General features: G+C 43.4%; 3 protein-coding genes across 3 annotated transcripts; 1 reads left to right on the top strand and 2 right to left on the bottom strand.

The window, feature by feature from the left end:
- The first annotated feature begins 2,202 nt into the window (after positions 1 to 2,202).
- LOC123445104 (KH domain-containing protein At1g09660/At1g09670-like) lies at positions 2,203 to 7,323 on the top strand. The gene is made up of 7 exons (XM_045122036.1): positions 2,203 to 2,789; positions 3,285 to 3,370; positions 4,135 to 4,280; positions 5,001 to 5,117; positions 5,207 to 5,323; positions 6,468 to 6,611; positions 6,703 to 7,323. Exons 1-7 carry the CDS (start codon positions 2,665 to 2,667, stop codon positions 6,853 to 6,855), a joined length of 888 nt encoding a protein of 295 aa, XP_044977971.1. The 5' UTR covers positions 2,203 to 2,664; the 3' UTR covers positions 6,856 to 7,323.
- Positions 7,324 to 9,042: 1,719 nt separating this feature from the next.
- Positions 9,043 to 11,827, bottom strand: LOC123445103 (protein TRIGALACTOSYLDIACYLGLYCEROL 5, chloroplastic-like). Its single transcript, XM_045122035.1, has 4 exons — positions 11,597 to 11,827; positions 9,803 to 9,977; positions 9,412 to 9,537; positions 9,043 to 9,318 (listed from the first exon to the last, which is right to left on the bottom strand). Exons 1-3 carry the CDS (start codon positions 11,733 to 11,735, stop codon positions 9,441 to 9,443), a joined length of 411 nt encoding a protein of 136 aa, XP_044977970.1. The 5' UTR covers positions 11,736 to 11,827; the 3' UTR covers positions 9,043 to 9,318; positions 9,412 to 9,440.
- A 560-nt stretch (positions 11,828 to 12,387) lies between these two features.
- Positions 12,388 to 17,722, bottom strand: LOC123445102 (CLP protease regulatory subunit CLPX1, mitochondrial-like). Its single transcript, XM_045122034.1, has 15 exons — positions 16,996 to 17,722; positions 16,034 to 16,095; positions 15,754 to 15,854; positions 15,544 to 15,623; positions 15,018 to 15,068; positions 14,834 to 14,908; positions 14,684 to 14,761; positions 14,446 to 14,502; positions 14,023 to 14,093; positions 13,795 to 13,894; positions 13,546 to 13,650; positions 13,277 to 13,339; positions 13,072 to 13,194; positions 12,841 to 12,999; positions 12,388 to 12,670 (listed from the first exon to the last, which is right to left on the bottom strand). Exons 1-15 carry the CDS (start codon positions 17,659 to 17,661, stop codon positions 12,602 to 12,604), a joined length of 1,860 nt encoding a protein of 619 aa, XP_044977969.1. The 5' UTR covers positions 17,662 to 17,722; the 3' UTR covers positions 12,388 to 12,601.
- Positions 17,723 to 18,531: the final 809 nt, after the last annotated feature.

Below are 18,531 nucleotides of genomic sequence, written 5' to 3'. Positions count from 1 at the left end.
GGGTTCGGCCCGTTTCTACATGAGTCAACGCCGCCGCAAACGGCCATCAAGATTCCGTGAGGAGGGCACGCGATTTTTTACCGGCAGCATGGCCGGGCGAGGCTACGGGTACACACACAAAGATCCCCGCCGCTCACTCCTGCTGGCGTATGGCATCACAAAAACCAAAGATCAAACTCACCAAAAGACAGTGGACGTACAAAGAAACTTGTGCTCGCCATCTAATATTTTGATTTTGATTTTGTTGGTGTATCGCCATCGATCTCGTGGATTTAATTTAGTTCCCTTTTTGTGGCGCATGCACGATGATCACATTCAATGGAATCGTAATATCCAGCACATATATACGTCCAAAAGAGGCTGTATGCTCCAGCTCGAGTACATTGATTGCAAAATAGTGAGTATCCACATTCACTGATTCACCCAGGAAAAAAACATTCATTACAGATTTTTTGTGCAAAGTGCATCAACGATAATAATCATGGTTACCCGCAAAAGAAACGATAATCAAGGTTTTTACCTTTTTTTTCTTAAAAAGTTCGCGCCATATTCATTTATACCGTAACTCCTGGTACTGGGTGAATTTGCATATCTTTACATATCTTAGCACTTTTATTGCAAATAAGTTATGGCGGGTTTATCTAGCCCAACAACAAACCTCTTCAGAATTTTAAACTAAAAATAATCCCTCTCCAAGTGAAAATGGAAAGAAGGAAACCCAAAACTGGCAAAGGAAGAAACTTGTGCTCATCCTTTGGGATTTTGATTTATGGTGCTGATGATCTAGCCAACTTAAAGTACAAAAGCAATGTAAGAAAAAATTAAAAACATTAGACCATCAAACAAAGTAAGAAAAAAAGAACCAACATATGTCCCGACGGTATAATTTAATTACCGCGTTATGTGGTTCATGATCACGGTGGATGAAATTGTGATATCCAACATGTATATGCTTCTGAAAAACGTTGTATGCTCTAATTTGTACGCATTTATTACAAACGACATTACTAGCAAATTACTGAATGACTACACTAACGGTAATATTTTTGCGCGCGAATACATCAATGGTAATCATGGTATTTGTATTTAAAAGTTCGCGTCACATTCATCTATCTCATAACGACTAGTTGTGTTATAGTACTCATCTTATGCTTTTTTTTTCTAACAAGTTTTAGTGTCTCCCTAGCATGATTATAAAGCCTTTCCAGAAATTTCAAAAAATATATCATCCGCCATTGAGAAAAAGAGGAACATGCCCAACGTATGTTCAGGTGGGTTTAATTTGGTGGATTTAATCTAATTACTCAGTAGCACGCCGGCAATGATCACATTCGATGAAATTGTGATATTCAGCACACATATGCTTTCAAGAAAAAACGTTGTATGCTCCAACTCGTGTACATTGATTACAAATGATACGAGCAAATTAGTGAGCATCTACATTAACGGCAATATTTTTTGCGCGCCAAAGTACTTCAATGGTAATCATGTATTCACTTTTAAATGTTCGCGCCATATTCGTCCATTCCATAAGGACTCATGGCGTTCCCTTTTTAATAAAATACTTCGTGCCATATTCATTTAGAAAAGTACGAATTTATATTTCACATATATCATGTACATTTCCCCTTCAAACTAGTAAATTAGTGAGTGTCATTAACGGCAACATTTTTTGCGCGTGAAAATACATCAATGGTAATCATGGTATTTGTATTTAAAAGTTCGCGCCATATTCATTTATATGACAAAAACTTGTCGCATCTTTTTTCATTGAAAAGTCCGTACCATATTCATCTGTCCCGTAACGATTCGCGGCATTTTTTTTATTAGAAAAGTTTGTGCCATATTCATCTATCCCATAAGGCCATAACAACTCATGTCACTCCTTTTTTTCTGAAAAGTTCACGCCATATTCATTTTGAAAAGTACCCGATGAATTCATATTTTTATATATCTCATGTACATTTTCCCTTCAAACCAGTTATCTTGGGTGCGATATGCGAAAAAAAGTTATCTTGGGTGCACCTAGCACAACAATAAACCCTCTCCAAATTCCAACCGAAGATAAAGAGAAAGAAACCCAATACCGTTGAAGGAGGAAAATTTACAGGGGTGGAAACCCCGGAAGGCGTCGATCAATCATCTGCGATTTCCAGCGACAAATACGGCAGGGGGAGAGAATCCAAAGCCCTCCTTTGGGTTTGTCTCTTCCCCTCTCCCCTCCCCTCCCCTCCCCTCCCCTTCTCCCACCCACCCCTGCTCTCCCCCCTCTGCGGGTGTGCTGTGGAGGGAAGGGAGGAGGAGCAAGAACCACGAGCTGCTGCTGCTGCTGCTGCCGCCGCTGCTGCCAACGCTGCACAGCCTGGGCTCGCCGATCATTGATTGCGCATCTATTACCTTCCTCTTCTGCGCTACACAAAATCCCATCTATCCCTTATATATACTTCCTCCCGGTCCTTGCCAATCCCTCCTCCTCCCTTCTAGATTCCGGGGCCTCAGGATTGCCCCTCCCTGCCGTAGCTTTGCTAAGTAGTTGTTTCTTCTTCTTGGGTTCCGTTTCTTGATTGCTTCGGGTCTCCGGTTTTTTTGGTCCTCGGTTTCTTGGTCCTCCTCTCTCCCCCAAAATCTTGTAGAGTTTGTTCATTTTGCCGTTGGGAGGGAGCCATGGACGACAACAGGATTCCGCCGCCGTCTCACCTGCAGCAGTACTCTCAGTCCCCTGTCCATTCTTCGCCTCACCACCACCACCTCAATTCCATGAGGTACTCTGCCTCGTCCGAGAGAGAAAGGTGGGGCTCCTGCTTTGCTATCCTAGTTCTTGTTTTTCTCCGGTCGAGTTTTTCGTTTTTCGTTTTTTTGATCCAGCCGCTTCGGAATCTTCCGGGAAGCACGAGATTTGATGCGGCCGGCGGAGATTCCTGCCTGGTTCCGGCCTTCTTCGAGTGCTGAGATTGTGACGGAGGAGTGATCTGTGGAGATAGGGATTTAGATGATTGCTCCTCGCTGATAGATTTAAATTTTTTCTGTTGGCCTGTTGATGTAAAATTCGTCTGTAATAAGGTGGTCATCTGTTGATAGACGTGTGTACAATTTTACGTCTTGCTGGATCTTGTTGTATAAATCTAATCAAAGTTCTAGTATTTTACAGCGTTTTGGTTTGCCTTCTGGTTGTTTTAGATGCTTCAAATCATGATTGTGCTTTCTGTCATATCGTATTAATCTCCCATCTGAACAACAGAGTTGGAGTGACCTGTGTTATCCTAATGTGCTTGTTCCTTTGGTAGGTATCTGGCTGAGTTGCTTGCTGAGAGGCAGAAGTTAGCCCCATTCGTGCAAGTTCTTCCCTACTGTACCAGGCTCTTGAACCAAGGTTTATTTCTTTCAGGCATTACTGTGATTCTTCCTGTTTATATGGTCTTTAGCAATGTGCATACTATGTGTTTTTCATGATAAACTGGATATGACTTAGACTGTTGTATTTCCGTTGAGCAATTAATGGAAAGGGGTGTGAGCCTGGTTGGAAAAAAAATGTGTTGTTCATGATGCAGTCAGCCATTCAGTCACTATCACTCATAGCTCTGTTTAGTTTAATCTGTTTTACCCTAAATCTGTTAGGTGATGAACTGTTAGTAATGGTTATGAGTTGTTATGACAATTTGATGACCTGATATATCTTTGTGGATGTATGATGCTCTTCCTGTCCAAAAATATTGGTAATGTTATCATTTATTAGTCCATCGGGCAAGTTAAACCAGATCTTCTGTTAATACATTTCTCATATACCCTAATATACTGGTAACCTGTTCAGTTCGTGGCCATAAATAACTTTGCCCTCGTAACTCTGTCTCGTAATTGGCTTCACACTTTGGAATTTGATGCTTTTTATACCGACAACAAATATCTATTTAAGAATGGTCACCATGCAGCTTATTCCTATTCTTTAATTGTGAAAGTCTCTAATTGTTATCTAGTTGTTGCTATAATTCAAGGTATTGGACTTATTTGTAAATATAACGCCTACTGCGCCTTTCTCAATTTAGTGCAGGACAATGGTATTACTGTCATCGTTGTACTATCGTATAACAAAAAACATTTCACTCACTGCCTCATCGTTACCATATTTGTTTAATGCAGAGATTTTGCGGGCATCTTCTTTGTCACCTAACCATAATCTTGTTGATGCTGAGAGAATCGATCATGGTAGCCCATTAAGGTTACCTGGCCACCCAGTGAATGGTCAACCAATGGATCTGGAGGGATGGTCAGGAAGGCAAGCAGAGGTAATGCAGATTCAAGCAATCGCCGATTACCGTTGAGATTTAATTTCTATGTTGTAAATGCATTTATAGGATTTCTACCCTGTTAAATGAAAGGATTTTGTATGGATTGCGGATATTTTATGCATACCATGTAGTCAATTTTAACCTTGCACTAGTTTTTTCGAATGTAATGTGCCACAGTACCAGTATACTATGATTGAAAATGCAGTCCCATTATTAACTGAGTTACGTAATTGGAAATGCAGTCCCATTGTTAACTGAGTTACGTAATTGACAGATGAATATTATTTCTCCATTTTGACTCATCTGTTCCTTGCAACTAACAAAGGATCCCTTTGTTATTTATAATGTTGCCCTGTAGTTACTTGATCTGGATTTAACCCTTGCAACTATTTTTGCAAGGACCCAGTTACTTTATATTGGATCTTGCTTACGTTAGGAAGTTGTCTTAACTTATTTTATGGAGAAAATATCATTGAAAATGGAGTCCCGTTATTACCTGTCTTATGTTAATGGCAGATCAATATTATTTGTCCATTTTGACTCATCTGTTTCTTAGAATCCCTTTGTTATTTATAATGTTGCCTTGTAGTTACTTGATCCAGATTTAACCCTTGCAACTACTTTTCTCAAGGACACAGCTTCTTTATATTGGATCTTGCTTATGTTAGGAAATTGTCTTAATTTATTTTATGGAGAAAACATTGTCTATTTTTGCAGCATATGGGGGTTCTACAAGCCTCACCAATGAGCTGGAATGGTGCTCCAGCACTTGGTGGTACCCCTGTTGTCAAGAAACTTGTGAGGCTGGATGTTCCTGTGGACAAGTATCCTAATGTATGCATGCATTACTCGAGGGCTTTCTATCACTTCATTAATGTGTTGTGTCTTGTCAGAATGATTCACACTCTTTTGTGTTTTACTAGTTCAACTTTGTTGGCCGTCTATTGGGGCCACGAGGAAACTCCCTGAAAAGAGTTGAAGCTACGACTCAGTGCAGAGTTTACATTCGTGGGCGTGGTTCAGTTAAAGATTCTGTGAAGGTAACTGAGCACACTATCATGTATTGTTCTCCAGTTCCTGATTTTAGCAGCATTAAACCATTGGACACTTTTAGGATGTATACCCTGAGTTAATTATCATGTGGAATTAATTTAAGAGAATATTGTTTTTCCTTGTTGAATAGGCTAATGTATTAAATCACTAATACCATAAACAACTAAACCTTTAGTCTGGCCTGATTGATATGCAATGATTGCCAAGTTATTTTAGGACTAGTAACACTGTCGGAAGCTCATTGAGGATATAACATCTATTTAGAACTTACTATCACGTCGCTTGCACATACTGATATATCAACATTCAAACTTTGTTACTGAATATATTTACTGCTACTTGCTTGTTCTGAGAACTGAGCGCTAGCTCAGTGGCTGGAGTTCGCAGTGGCGAACCCGCCCGCCCGCGTTTGAGTCGCGCGGCGCACTCCTGTGGGGTGCTATCCGCGTTAAATCGCGGAGAGGTCTCATCTCCTATACCTAAATAACAGACAGTTAACTGGGGGGATTCTTCCCCCTTTAGCTAACGTTTTGTACTTGCTCATTCTAGTTGTTAATAGGGCCTCTAGGTTAATGACATTGTGAGATGGCATGGTCTACGTTTTGAACATACAGTTTAACTGCAGTGAGTTCTGTAAAAACATTCTTCTATCGGTGGGTGGTGGCTGATGTCATTACTGCTCTATCTTTCTGTTGCCCATAGCATTCATTGTTTGGATCTTGTTATTCACTGGATACTGGTGAATTATGTACATTCTATCTATCAATAGTATGATTCAGTAAGCTGACCCTGTAATTTAACCGTTTAAGGTTCTGATGCTGGTAGTCTGCTGTATATAAGTTTCTTTAGATGTACCTATAAGCTTTTCATATATGACATCTTATTGCTCTGATGCAAACATCATTTCTGTATTATGGTGTTACCCTTGGATATGAAATCCCTTGTTCTTTAGTTATAGACTTTCACATTGGTCTTTTCTTTTATTTATCTGTTACATAATAAGATCATTGATTTTTTTATACATTTCCCGTTTTGCTCTCATTTATCTATGTAATCTGTTGCTCCATTTCTATTTCCCCGCACCCCCTAGTGATACGAATAATTAATGAATATATCATTATTGTAATATAGGAAGAGAAGCTGAGAGATAAGCCTGGGTATGAGCACCTCAATGAGGCACTGCACGTGCTTGTGGAAGCAGAGTTCCCAGCAGACATTATTGATGTGCGTCTAAACCAGGCTGTGACCATCCTGGAAGATCTTCTCAAACCAATTGTAAGCACCCATTTATTTCCTATTTTTGCTCCCATTTGTCTCCATGATTTCGACATGCCCTTTCTAACCAGTCCTCTCATCGATCGATCAGGATGAGTCCATGGACTACTACAAGAAGCAGCAGCTGAGAGAGCTGGCCATCCTGAACGGCACTCTGAGGGAGGAAAGCCCCAGCCCGCACCTTAGCCCGAGCGTGTCCCCCTTTAACTCCGCCGGGATGAAGCGTGCGAAAACGGGGCGGTGATCTGAAAGAAAATAAACCTCGTCTGTCTGAATCTGATGACAAGGGTGGAGATGATTGGTGTTGCATATGCCGGGATGATGAGTGCTGGCCTATGCCTGTCATGATCTGCGCGCTTTACCAACCGTATGATGGGTCCCGTGGGCGGGCGAATGATGATCCTCGGTGGGCTTGATTGATGTTTGACGCTGTCCCTATTATTTATTCTTTCTGTGCAATCTGACTTTGAAAAAATTGACATTGTTTATTGGTTTGGGGTAAGTTAACAAGGCCAGGTGGCCATCCAAGTGTCGGACAATAATCAGCCAGGTATTGCGTGCCTGGAAGAAATAGCTGTAATATGATATTGTCAAGTGCTGGTGCTTTTGTGTGCTAGTAGTGGTGGTAGTACTAGACAGGCAGGCAGGCAGACAGGCTTAGCTGGGTGACAAGCTCCGTTAATGATTGATTTGCATTCATAATTTGCCTTTACTTGTCTCGCTCTGTCGTGTTGCCGAAGTACTAAACCTAGGTTTTAGGCTTTATGATGTACCCTTTTTGTCTAAATAGCAGTATCGAAACTGGATGGTCGGTATCAGGTACTGTAGGATCATGGTGTCGTAAGGTAATACCACAATTATTTAGGTACAAAGGGAGTATGATACATTATGGAAATGCTGACAACCATGCTAGGAAGAATGTCTTATATTCCCTTTGTAAACTTTTATAAAATGTCTTGTAAAAGTTTACAGAGGGAGTACTAGAAAATATTATCCAAGCAAACTTGTCGAACTTTGTAGGTTACCATTCACAATATCCAAGTAGTTTTCCATTGAGAGCCTGCCTTGTTGATTTGAAGGGTTTTCTTATATTGTTTGTTTGATTCATAAGATTGAATCCTATGGGAACTTTTCCCAAGGATTACTTTGCACTAGATTCCACAAGAATTTTAGTATCCACTCCAACCTATCAGGCTCCTTTGGTTCATAGGACAACAATATCTCAGGGATAGGATCATAGGAAACTTGTCTACCTTTCTAGTTTACCATTCACAATATCCAAGTAGTTATCCGTTGAGAGCCTCTTTGATTTGAAGCATTTTCCAAAGGGATTCTAGAGGATTGGGATTCATGGGGTTTTCTTCTTCTTATATTGGTTGTTTGTTTCCTAGGATTGAATCCAATGAGAACTTTTCCCAAGGACTACTTTGCACTACATTTAATAGGAATTTTAGTATCCAGTGCAACCTCTTTAGGCCTCCTTTGATTTACAGGAATTATATATATATAAATTCTATAGGATGAGGATTTCTACGGGATATTTTTTTCCTATTGTGTCCCTATTCCTATGTAGGATTGATTCCTATTCTTCTTCACATTTCAAAGGGAAAATAACATTAGCATGGAAAAAATTCGAAGGGACCCTTGTACATTTTTGGAATCCTGGCTAGTCAAAGAGACCCTTGTACATTTTGGAACCCTTTTGGGGCAGGTTTGCATGTTACTCCTACCATGTTCCAAATGGTGGCATGGAAACTTGAATAGCCCTACCTAGATGTTTTGACCGTGGCAGGTAGGCTGTGGGCTCATGTCATGTGCACGGTGGCAGCCAATAAAGCGGCCGATCTGGCAGAGGGAGAGAGGAGGAAAGCTCTCAATCATTCTGCACGCAGCCTTTGCCAGGGCAGCTTGGCTTGGCTTGGCTTAGCATAAAACGTCATGGCTAGATTTCTTTCACTCACTCACCCACATGCCTTTTAAGTGGTGTGGTGGTCCTCCCGTGCGGAAAGTTCGAATCAGATCAGAAGACGAGAGCAGTTTTCTTGTAGGCCTCGTCAGCCTCTGCTTTTTTTTTTTTTTACTGCTGCTAGTACTAGTGAGCGAGTAACTCGCAGCGGTAGTAGTGTTTTTGGTGATAGAATCTGCGATGATCTCGCTCGCTCTGATCCCGGACCAAGAAAATCTGGAGACAGCCGCAAACGCTGACCGTTGGTTCACTGATCAACGGCCAAGCGTGTTAGTAGGAGCTTTGAATTGTATACCCACCCACCTTCAAGATCTCCCTTTCTTTTGCTCTCCAGTGGTATGGGAGACAGCTGATATAGTTCTAAAAAGAAATTATTAATCGCGTTTCGTTTTCGCCTGACGCAGGCAGCGTTTGGTGTATGTCGAGGAACGCAAATCTTGCCTAACAAGTATGAACAGCAGTGACTCCAGCGAGGTGACGTTGACTGCTAATCAAATTAAATACAGACACCATGCTTAAGGCGATGGAGAAAGGTTTGATTTGAGGCGATTCTCCCAGCATTTCAATGCGAAACAGGCGTTTTACAGATGAACAATGTGCTGCCGACAGCGACGCCGCGCAGGATATTCCCGTGGGGCGGGAATGGCGTCGCGGTCACATGACGCTAGCATCCTTGCATGTGCCTTGACGAAATTGATCCTTCACGAGGGTAGAATACTGACGGCGTATCTCGCTGAATCCCTGAAATTATGCAGATGGAACAATATCAGACGAAGGAGGAGGGGGCCGTTTTGGGGTTCCACGTGGCGTGTTAAGCTTCTGAATACTACTAACCTGTTTGTTCATGTGGTGTGCTGTTCGCTCTACATGCGCCTCCACTTGTCGATCTCCTTTGTCGTCGCTTTGATCAGCTTCCTGGTGCTCTCCATCACCTCGTCAAAAAGGATATCAAACTCTTGGCTGCAGAGTTTTTCCGGAAAATATCGTGTTAGAAGAATGAGATAACATGTGAAGCTAGACATGCAGTATAACGCTTTAACCACAGTTGACATCAAGTGTAAGAGCCAATCTTTCACATCTATTCTATAGTAAAATAGATAAACAGATTCAAGGTCAAACACGCCCCCTCTATGGATATAATCATGTCGAGCAACAGGAGGTGCCCAAATGGAGCCATTTTTGCGATAGTACAAAGTACATAAGCTTGGAGTGAGTTACTGCTTACTCATAAGGAAGGCTCCTGGAGTTCTGAAATGATCTCCTGATGTTTGAATATTTACCATTCTCGTCATATGCAATTCCCTTTCCAAAACCATAGCCAAAACCTATTCCTATTCCACATCCAGCACCAGCTCCAAATCCTAGCTGTAAACCAGGGAATCCAGCTCCAATTCCTGCGCCTGTTCAGACACATAAGAAATGAGAAAGGAACAGGAAATATATTTTTTATGTTAAATAATGTCCGCAGTTAACATATGCAGAACCAATTGTGTTCTGGTGTACAGAGTCACAGTGTAAATAATTTGTTCTTCTCAAAAGGTATTCTTCCCGTATGAATGCAGAAGTATTTAGAAAGCCAACATCATATTATATATTTTGTTACCACTAACACAGATGACTATAATGAGACGCACAGCTCAGAGCAGGCGCGTGGGATAATATTCACAAGGTTAAGGCCTTAAGGGGACCGAAATGTACTTTGATGATGCATAAAAGGGTGCAATCTAATAGAGTGTAGACGACCCCAAGCATCTATGTGCATATCTAACAGCCTTATCTTACTGCTTGAACTAGAGATACTAACATCAGAGCAATATGAATTAGCAGTACTTGTTTAATTGTTTTAATTTTTCAGATTTTAAAAGTTGATATAGCTATCTCCATTTCAGATTGTATACTGAGCTGTGCATGATAACCACATTTACCTTCCTGTCTCCCCTTATCTGGTTGGTCTTCTCTTAGATACTACTCCCTCCATTCCTAAATACTCCCTCCGTTCCTAAATATAAGACCTTTTAAAGATTGTACTATAAACTACATACGGATGTACATAGACATATTTTAGAGTATAGATTCACTCATTTTGCTTCGTATGTAGTCACCTAGTGAAATCTCTTAAAAGACTTATACTCACTCCGTTCCAAAATATAAGACCTTTTAGGTATTTCACTAGGAGACTACATACGGAGCAAAATGAGTGAATCTACACTCTAGAATATGTCTATACATCCGTATGTAATCTTTTAGAGAATTTGTAGAAAGACTTATATTTAGGAACGGAGGGATTAGTACATTCTAAACTACAGCTACTCATTTACGCCCCATGGCTCTCTGAGAAAACAGCGACGCCATATACTATACCAAATATTATTATAATTCTCGAATCTTAGCCGCAAATTCCTCTTCAGATAAGCTTCAGAATGACATTTCAAGTCGACAAATATTTACACAGAGCCTTTTCATTCAGGTTTGACCATGGAAGACACAGATGCTGTGCAACTAGTCATCCACACATTCAGAAGCCAAAAAAATGCTAATCCTCCCTACTCAAACTGCGGACGGGAGGGGGTTAGATTGCTGGACAGCCCGTGCCCGTATAGCATTACATAGTTGCGCACTTGCACTGTTATTTACGATGGTTTTGGAATTCCAGAACCCGGATACTTCATACAGACCTAAATGATCGCACCTGAGGTACCTGAACCCTGAAGCCTTCCCACTCCAACAGTTGCTGGCAACATGCAACTGATTACAAGTGCAGGATATGTTTGCAGGGTTCTCACAGAAATAATAGCCTCGAATCGAATTAATCGAACTGGCTAGCCTGATCCTGATCCTGACGGCGACGGGTCCCGAATCCCCACACACTATTCGCCACTGACTGACGGCACTGAAAATCCAAACTAAACACCGGCAGCGGGCAACCTAGTCGGTGGCAGGCGAACATGTACCGTGCCCATCGCCGATTCAATCCAGGTCGACGGAGAGGAGGCGGGGGTAAATCTGGGGAGGCACGTACCGCCGATGAGGCCGACCCCGACGCCGACGCCGCAGCCGGCGCCGATGCCGAAGGAGGGCCCCAGCTTGCCGAGCGCGTCCGACCTCACCATCGGAAGGCCCCACCTGGAAGAGCCCCTCCTGCCGCCGCCGTACGCCATCTCTCTCTCTCGCTCGCTCGCCCGCCCCGTGCGCGCTCCGAAGGTTCGCGGGAGTTCGATATCTTTTCTCTCTCAGCGACTGGGGTGAGGAGAGGACGAGGGAGGGGGGGAGGGGGGGAACGGTGACGAGAGTGACGGCTGAACGGGTCCGTCTGGCCGCGCCCCGCCGCACGATCAGCCTCGTGATCCGTGCACGCGCTGGGTTTACGCAACCGCACCAAGGTTTTCGCTTGTCGTTAGGACTACAGAGGCCGCTTCAGTGAAACACCCACCTTTCTTTCTCTTCGAAACTGCCCAGCTGACTTCAGACCCTGTGTGTGTGTGGTCTGAACCATTTTTCAGCACCATTGACCTGAAGATTCATGATTCCATAAACGTTCATATGATGGTGATCATGGAAAGTACTCCGCTTCATTTCACAATTCTAATTCTTGTCGTGGTTTTAGTTCAAATTTGAAGCGATGATATCGTAGCGTCCCATAACGAACGACTTGAACAAAAGGTAGAAATTGCAGGATGTTTTCAGCTTGAAAGCTGAAACCTGTACAGGTGCTTATTACGGAGTATAACTGTGAGGAGGGTGTCATGGTGTTTACACCTTTGCTGACAACAGCTAACTATAAGCTAGCTGCCCGGTTGGGAGCACCAGAAAGAAACAATGAGAAACATTTTGCTTATAGCAGGATGGTTGCTCGATCAAAAGGCAACTCCTGTTTACATCAACAATTACAACAAATGACGCGACGGCCGGATCTCTGCTCGTCGGACCTCACCGCAAACTTGAAATAGATCACAGGAAAATTGGTTAAATTGACTGGGTGTGAGTGGTGGACATTTTACAGAATATACGGTGTCTGTAAGGTTAATCACAAGCTAACGATTCTTGACAGCATGTACGCGTCTTCAAGCTCCCCGGCCAAAGCCTCGTTGGTTTCCTGCAAGTTAGAGGAAACAAGTTAGAGCAGAGATTAGAGGAGGCTGCGCAAGTTAACAGCTATTTTCTCCATTTCAATTTTAAAGGAAAGCCTATTGTGCTTTATGTGTATATTTGGTCTAATGACCCCCAGTGCAACCTTTTGTGTTTCAGAAATCAAGAGTACCATACCGGTGAGTTTGGTAAGTTATTTCTTATTATGTACTGTGCCAGTGCGCCGTCCCCCCGAAGAATTTTAGCCCCGCACCCGGGCCTGTCAACGGAACCAATGGCCTCCTCATCCACCACAACAGCATCTACTCGCTCGTTTCCGGCTTTCTCATCAGGGATCTGTTTACAAAGAATGTTAGAACGTATGCCTCGATTTTGCAGCGTTCATTACAGAAAACTGCAAGCAACTACCTCATACATGGCCTCCAGTAGAATGGTCTCTAAGATGACTCTTAGACCACGTGCACCAGTGTTTTTGACTATGGCCTTCTTTGCTACTATTCTCAGTGCACCATCAGTGAAGTGTAGCTTAACCTGGAGAATCGGGGAAAAAGGAATGCTAGAAATTGGCGCACAGAAGCAAGTCTATAATCACTTGAAGTTGTAGTAGACTCACATTGTTCAGGCTAAACATTTTCCTGTATTGTCTCGAAAGTGAATTTTTTGGTTCTGTAAGAACCTGAATGCAGATCAAATAACTTCAGTTAGCTTCAGCAGGCTAGCCATATGAAAACCATGTAAGAACTTATACAGACGTCGGATCATTTAGTTTATGGGAAAGAGAAGAACAGAGCATGATTCTGAACGAAGGACATCGAAGGCTTAAACCAGCAACCTCGTGCGTATACTCAAATAAGAATACATTACATTTTATTTTCAAACTACCTGAACAAGCTGATCTTCGTTGAGAGCTGCCAAACTAACTAGAATGGGCAAGCGTCCAATGAACTCTGGTATTAGGCCGAACTTTGCAAGATCTCCACTCTCAACCTGTCAATGGGCACGGAATTTTATTTTCAGGTTTATGTGAATAATATTTCTGTGAGATAAAAGGCTGCTCCAATTACTGACGGAAACGATCAGAACATCAAAAGTGCTGTTGATAAATCAATCAGTAGATATTGAAATGCTTACAGATTCTAACAAAGATGATGTGACCGTTGGACTGGTCACTCCTGAACTTCTTATGTTTGTACGAATGGGTGCCCCAAATCCTATAGATGAATCTTGTCGTCTGTTTTATGTAAAAGTCGGAGTTAAATTCCAAATCCTCATGGGGATCACAAGTATGTAATGTCACCAGATATGCACTTAAAATGTTTGCAGAATAAGTCATTTCTATAATCATAAAGTCTGCAGTACCTTTCAGAAATAGTCTTCTCCAAATCAACAAAAGCACCACCACATATGAAAAGAATGTCTTTTGTGTCTATCTGCATTAGAATAAGATCTGTTACCAATGAAACATGGAGATGGGTTTACAATGCTCCTAATGCACAAAGTAGCTGAGAAGCAAAAATATCATGCTCTTGGGCATTTCCACCACAGCCCAGTGGATCACTGCTATTACCAACAACAGGCATCCTAACCGTAGCCAGCTCTACTCTAACCAAGAGTGTGGTGGCCTTTTCGTTGTGAAAACATCTTCTATCTGTATGTAGTAAAGTGGAGTATCCTTTGCACACAAAAATATCCATTTGAAGAAACTATTTTATTGACTGCAAAATAATTCTGAATCCATATGGTACTGAACATATATTTTTAAGTACCGGGTAGGGATATAACCTGTATACTGTCATTGCGAGAATTTTTGCGAGATCCCTTTTCAGGAATGGTGACAACCTGTGTACAAAGCATAACTAGGTTAATATTGAACATACGACATACTGCACTAGCTCCTAGCAAAACTGGAAAAGAGTAACGATCAGTAACACAGTATCACCAAACTTTCAACACTAATGGTTTAATTACTCCAGCTATGAGAATTAAAACAAGAATACCAATAATAAGTGGGATCACTTACAGTTCCTTCTAGGATTTTTAACAAAGCCTGTTGAACACCTTCACCAGATACATCTCTACTAACGTTTGCACTCTCTGCCTGCAACGTAGTTATTGTTTAGAAGCCTCCCGGCTAAAAAGAAACTCAAAAAAAGGGATAACAAATCTGTACCTTCTTTGTTATTTTATCTACTTCATCTATGTACACTATCCCTTGCTGGGCAGCTTGAACATTATATTCGGCCTCCTGAACATAAATTCAGAATGTCAGAAGGCTCAAGAAAACTGAAATTTCTTTCTGAACAACGGTGTGAGCACATGCAAAGGGAAGGCATTAAATAGCGAGCCACACATACCACTAGTAACTTCTGCAGTATCGACTCTACATCTTCACCTACATATCCAGCCTGCAAAACACTGTCAAATTTAGTTATCTTTATTTGTACCCTTTTCCGACTACCCCTTTAATGCATAACTAGATATATATCTACGTTGATACTTTCACCAAAAAAAGATCACTTTGTATGATTCTGTCACTGCTGTTACAGTTTCCACAACATATGAATAAGATAAAGTGGAGAAACATATGGAAATAGTAATCAAGGCCAGTTCACTGTATTAGAAATCTATTACTACAATATAAAATCTTAACAAAAATACTATACTTAGCAGAAAAACTCTGAACTCAAAAAGTGCAGTATATTGTAAGATAGGGAAGTATTGGTTGAAGCATGAATTCTAGTGAAAGCACACGAGTAGAGTCTAAGAGCAGAGCAACTATGTTAATGGCTAAGCCTTCATAAATAGATTGAATGCATTTAAGTAGGAATCTTCTCAGACAGTTCCCAAAACAATGTGACAGTGAAGTGGTGATGGACTTGCCTGTGTTAATGATGTCGCATCAGCTATAACGAATGGTACATTTACAATGCGTGCTAATGTTTTTGCAAGCAATGTTTTTCCTGTCAGCAGATAGCACGAAGAGAGATATCAGTGTCAGCTCCAACTTATAATAAATCTCGTTATACATGTATATTGTATCATGTGAAAATGCTAGCTAGGAATGTGGAAGATTAAAATAAAAAAGCTGACCTGAGCCTGTTGGACCCATCAGAAGTACATTGCTTTTATCTATCTCTACATTATCGTGATCATCATTTGCAGCGTCTGGACACCCAGAATTGTCCGCAGATCTGGATACAACAACGTCACAAATATTGGCAATTAACAAGTTAATTTGACACACATCCCTTTGAACTGATACATTACCAATGTGTAAAAATACTTAAGCATTTGTCTTTCATGATTTGTTGATGTGGAGATATGATAAAAAAAGGTGACTGAGGCAGGTAGTTACAGGACAGATACTAACCCTTTCTGTACAGTTGCGTTATATACTCTCTTGTAGTGGTTGTATACGGCTACTGATAGAACCTGCAACAAAGATAAGAGTTTAAACACGTACTCCCTCCCTTCACAAATATAAGATGTTTTGGATATTTCAATATGGACTAGATACGGACTAAAATGAGCGAACAAACACACTAAAATGCGTCTATATACATCCGAATCAGAAAAATGGCAGAACAAGTTATATTTGTGAACAGAGGGAGTATGGTATGTTGTGTTCTGAAAAAACATATTCTATGTTGGAAAAGAAAACACAAGGTAATACTTGTTGCATTTTACTCCTTTCAATTAGTGAAAAAAAATAGATATCCAGTAAACCTGCGACAGGATGCATCACAGTTTCTTCCAAATACATACACAGAAGGATCATATCAAATCTGTACAAATTTTATCATTGGCACAAGGAACTCTTGCCTAATTTAGTTCACAGCATATCCCCACACCCACATGTAGTACAATATGATAAAATGTAGTACGTGCATGCCATTATTCTGTAATCAGCAGCATTGATGATCATATAGAATTTACTCAGCCATGATTTCTCAATCTTGAATCACCAGAACCCAATTCTACATTTCGACCAGAAACACACAGTCTTAGTCGTCCATCAAACAAACCAAAAATTCGGAGAACCCCCATTGAGCAAGCAACCACATAAATGTGCAGAAAATTTTAATTGGAGGCACAGTCAGCAAGTACTTCAAACCAGGTGCATTTCTGCGTTGCCCCAGCAACCAGCCGTACGCTATTTCATTCAATTATGTCAACGTCCTAGGACGATTCATGCTAAAACCCAAAATTCACCTACCGATGCCAAGCTACCAGTGAACCGTGCAAGTCCAGCATACTACATTGCATGGCGTACGCAAGCAAATCACAACGATCGCACCATTTTGGACCAGAATTGGGGACAGATGGCTGTACCTTTTTAGCCTTGCCCTGCCCGATGACGAACTCGTCGAGTCTCCGGCACATCTCCCGCGGCGTCGGGAGTTCCTCCCCCAGGGTGGCGCCTCCCCACCACTCCCTCTTGGGCGCCGCGCTCGTTCCCTCCCCGCCCGAGGAGTCCCCTCCATTACCGTTGCCGCCACCGCCACCGCCTCCTTCATCCCTCCCTCTTCTCCTCCCCTGTTTACGTCGCGTTGGGGGGACCTGCGGCATCTGCATCGGGGGAGCCTGCGGCGGCATCTGAGTCCAGTCGTCCGGAGGGCGCTCCGCAATCCACCGCTTGATCCGAGAGAGGTCGCCCCTGTGCGCATCCTCGCCGTCGTCGGCCCCGACGCCGCTGGGGATCTCGAGGAACGCGCCCCGCATGGGGTCGATCCGATGGGCGCGGAACAGGAAGGCCCCACGGCACGCGGGGCAGACGCTGGCCCCGTCGTGGTGGTGCGGGCGGGCGCCCGCGGCCTCGGCGCTGCAGGAGGCCGCGGGCGGCGGGAGGGGCTGCAGGGAGAACTGGACGGAGATGTTGGCGGTGCAGCGCGGGCAATTGGCGTCGGCGTGGATCCGCGGCCCGCCGGAGCATCGCCGTACGGCGGCGGAGGCGAGCGGCGCCGCCGCCTCCCGGAGCTTGGAGATGGTCCGGAGCATGGCGATGCGCCCGCCGATGGGGTGAAGATGGGGGGGGTGGAAGGAGATAGGGGGGAGTGGGGAGGGAAGGGAAGTGGGTGAAGAAGTTTCCGTTTTTTATGCGGTGCGGGAAGTGAGATTTGATCGGGCGGATCCGGGCCGTCGGATCGGGGATGGCCTTCTCCTGCGGCCCGGAGCGGTTAACGGCCGCGGGGTGGGTGGGTGGATAGGGGGGGCGGGGGAGGCCGACCTGCGGGCCACCCACGGTTTAGGGGCGGCCATGTGGGGCACGTGGGGGCCCCTAGCGTAGCGTGCACCAAGTGCGGAGGGGTTTCTCCACAAAAAAAGAAAAAGAAAAAAAGACAAGCGCGGAGGGAACCTTATCTGTGGGCCCGGGTGGCATGGCCTACGTGCTTTGTTTGGATGGTTGCGTGTTATCGGAGTGTTCCTCGGGATCATCTTTGGGAGACGTGACGGCAAGAAAGAAGAGCCATGCTCTTTACGTTTGCCGGGGAGCTTGCGCACGGACGCATGGCGGCAGGCTGAGCAGGCAGGCGGCCGGGTAGTACCTGCGCTAGTGCATGCAGTTGCATCGCATGATCGCGCGCTTGATTATCGGGGTGGTTACCGGGCGCGCTATGCGTGTACGGTGGGCTTGCTCGGTCGATCGCCTCGGCCGGCCGGCCGGCCGCCGGCCTACGGTGCCGGGGAGCGGACAGAGGAACGCGTGGTAACTATTTTGTGCACGATGTCAAACGTCGAGGGGATGAGTAGTACGAACCAAGAAGCATAATCCCCGGGCGGCACAACCATCGGTGGATGCATAGCTGACCAGTATATTCCCCCCTGCTCTTGTTTATTCTCGGGCTGTTGGTTGTCACATGGGAGCAC

This window comes from Hordeum vulgare, chromosome 3H, assembly GCF_904849725.1.
Source record: "Hordeum vulgare subsp. vulgare chromosome 3H, MorexV3_pseudomolecules_assembly, whole genome shotgun sequence".
Taxonomy (NCBI): domain Eukaryota; kingdom Viridiplantae; phylum Streptophyta; class Magnoliopsida; order Poales; family Poaceae; genus Hordeum; species Hordeum vulgare.
Note: the sequence above shows the minus strand (reverse complement) of the source record. Positions and strands in the feature narration are given on the sequence as shown.

What these genes read in the sequence shown, in the direction of transcription:
- LOC123445104 (XM_045122036.1), top strand. Translation starts at nt 2,665, where the DNA reads ATGGACGACAACAGGATTCCGCCGCCGTCTCACCTGCAGCAGTACTCT. An exon ending in GGTCAGGAAGGCAAGCAGAG is followed by an intron (nt 4,281 to 5,000) that starts GTAATGCAGATT and finishes CTATTTTTGCAG; the next exon opens with CATATGGGGGTTCTACAAGC. An exon ending in AAGATCTTCTCAAACCAATT is followed by an intron (nt 6,612 to 6,702) that starts GTAAGCACCCAT and finishes TCGATCGATCAG; the next exon opens with GATGAGTCCATGGACTACTA.
- LOC123445103 (XM_045122035.1), bottom strand. Translation starts at nt 11,735, where the DNA reads ATGGCGTACGGCGGCGGCAGGAGGGGCTCTTCCAGGTGGGGCCTTCCG. An exon ending in CGGGGTCGGCCTCATCGGCG is followed by an intron (nt 9,978 to 11,596) that starts GTACGTGCCTCC and finishes GTGTCTGAACAG; the next exon opens with GCGCAGGAATTGGAGCTGGA. An exon ending in TCCAGGAGCCTTCCTTATGA is followed by an intron (nt 9,538 to 9,802) that starts GTAAGCAGTAAC and finishes AAAACTCTGCAG; the next exon opens with CCAAGAGTTTGATATCCTTT.
- LOC123445102 (XM_045122034.1), bottom strand. Translation starts at nt 17,661, where the DNA reads ATGCTCCGGACCATCTCCAAGCTCCGGGAGGCGGCGGCGCCGCTCGCC. An exon ending in GAGAAGACTATTTCTGAAAG is followed by an intron (nt 13,895 to 14,022) that starts GTACTGCAGACT and finishes TACATAAAACAG; the next exon opens with ACGACAAGATTCATCTATAG. An exon ending in ACGAAGATCAGCTTGTTCAG is followed by an intron (nt 13,340 to 13,545) that starts GTAGTTTGAAAA and finishes ATCTGCATTCAG; the next exon opens with GTTCTTACAGAACCAAAAAA.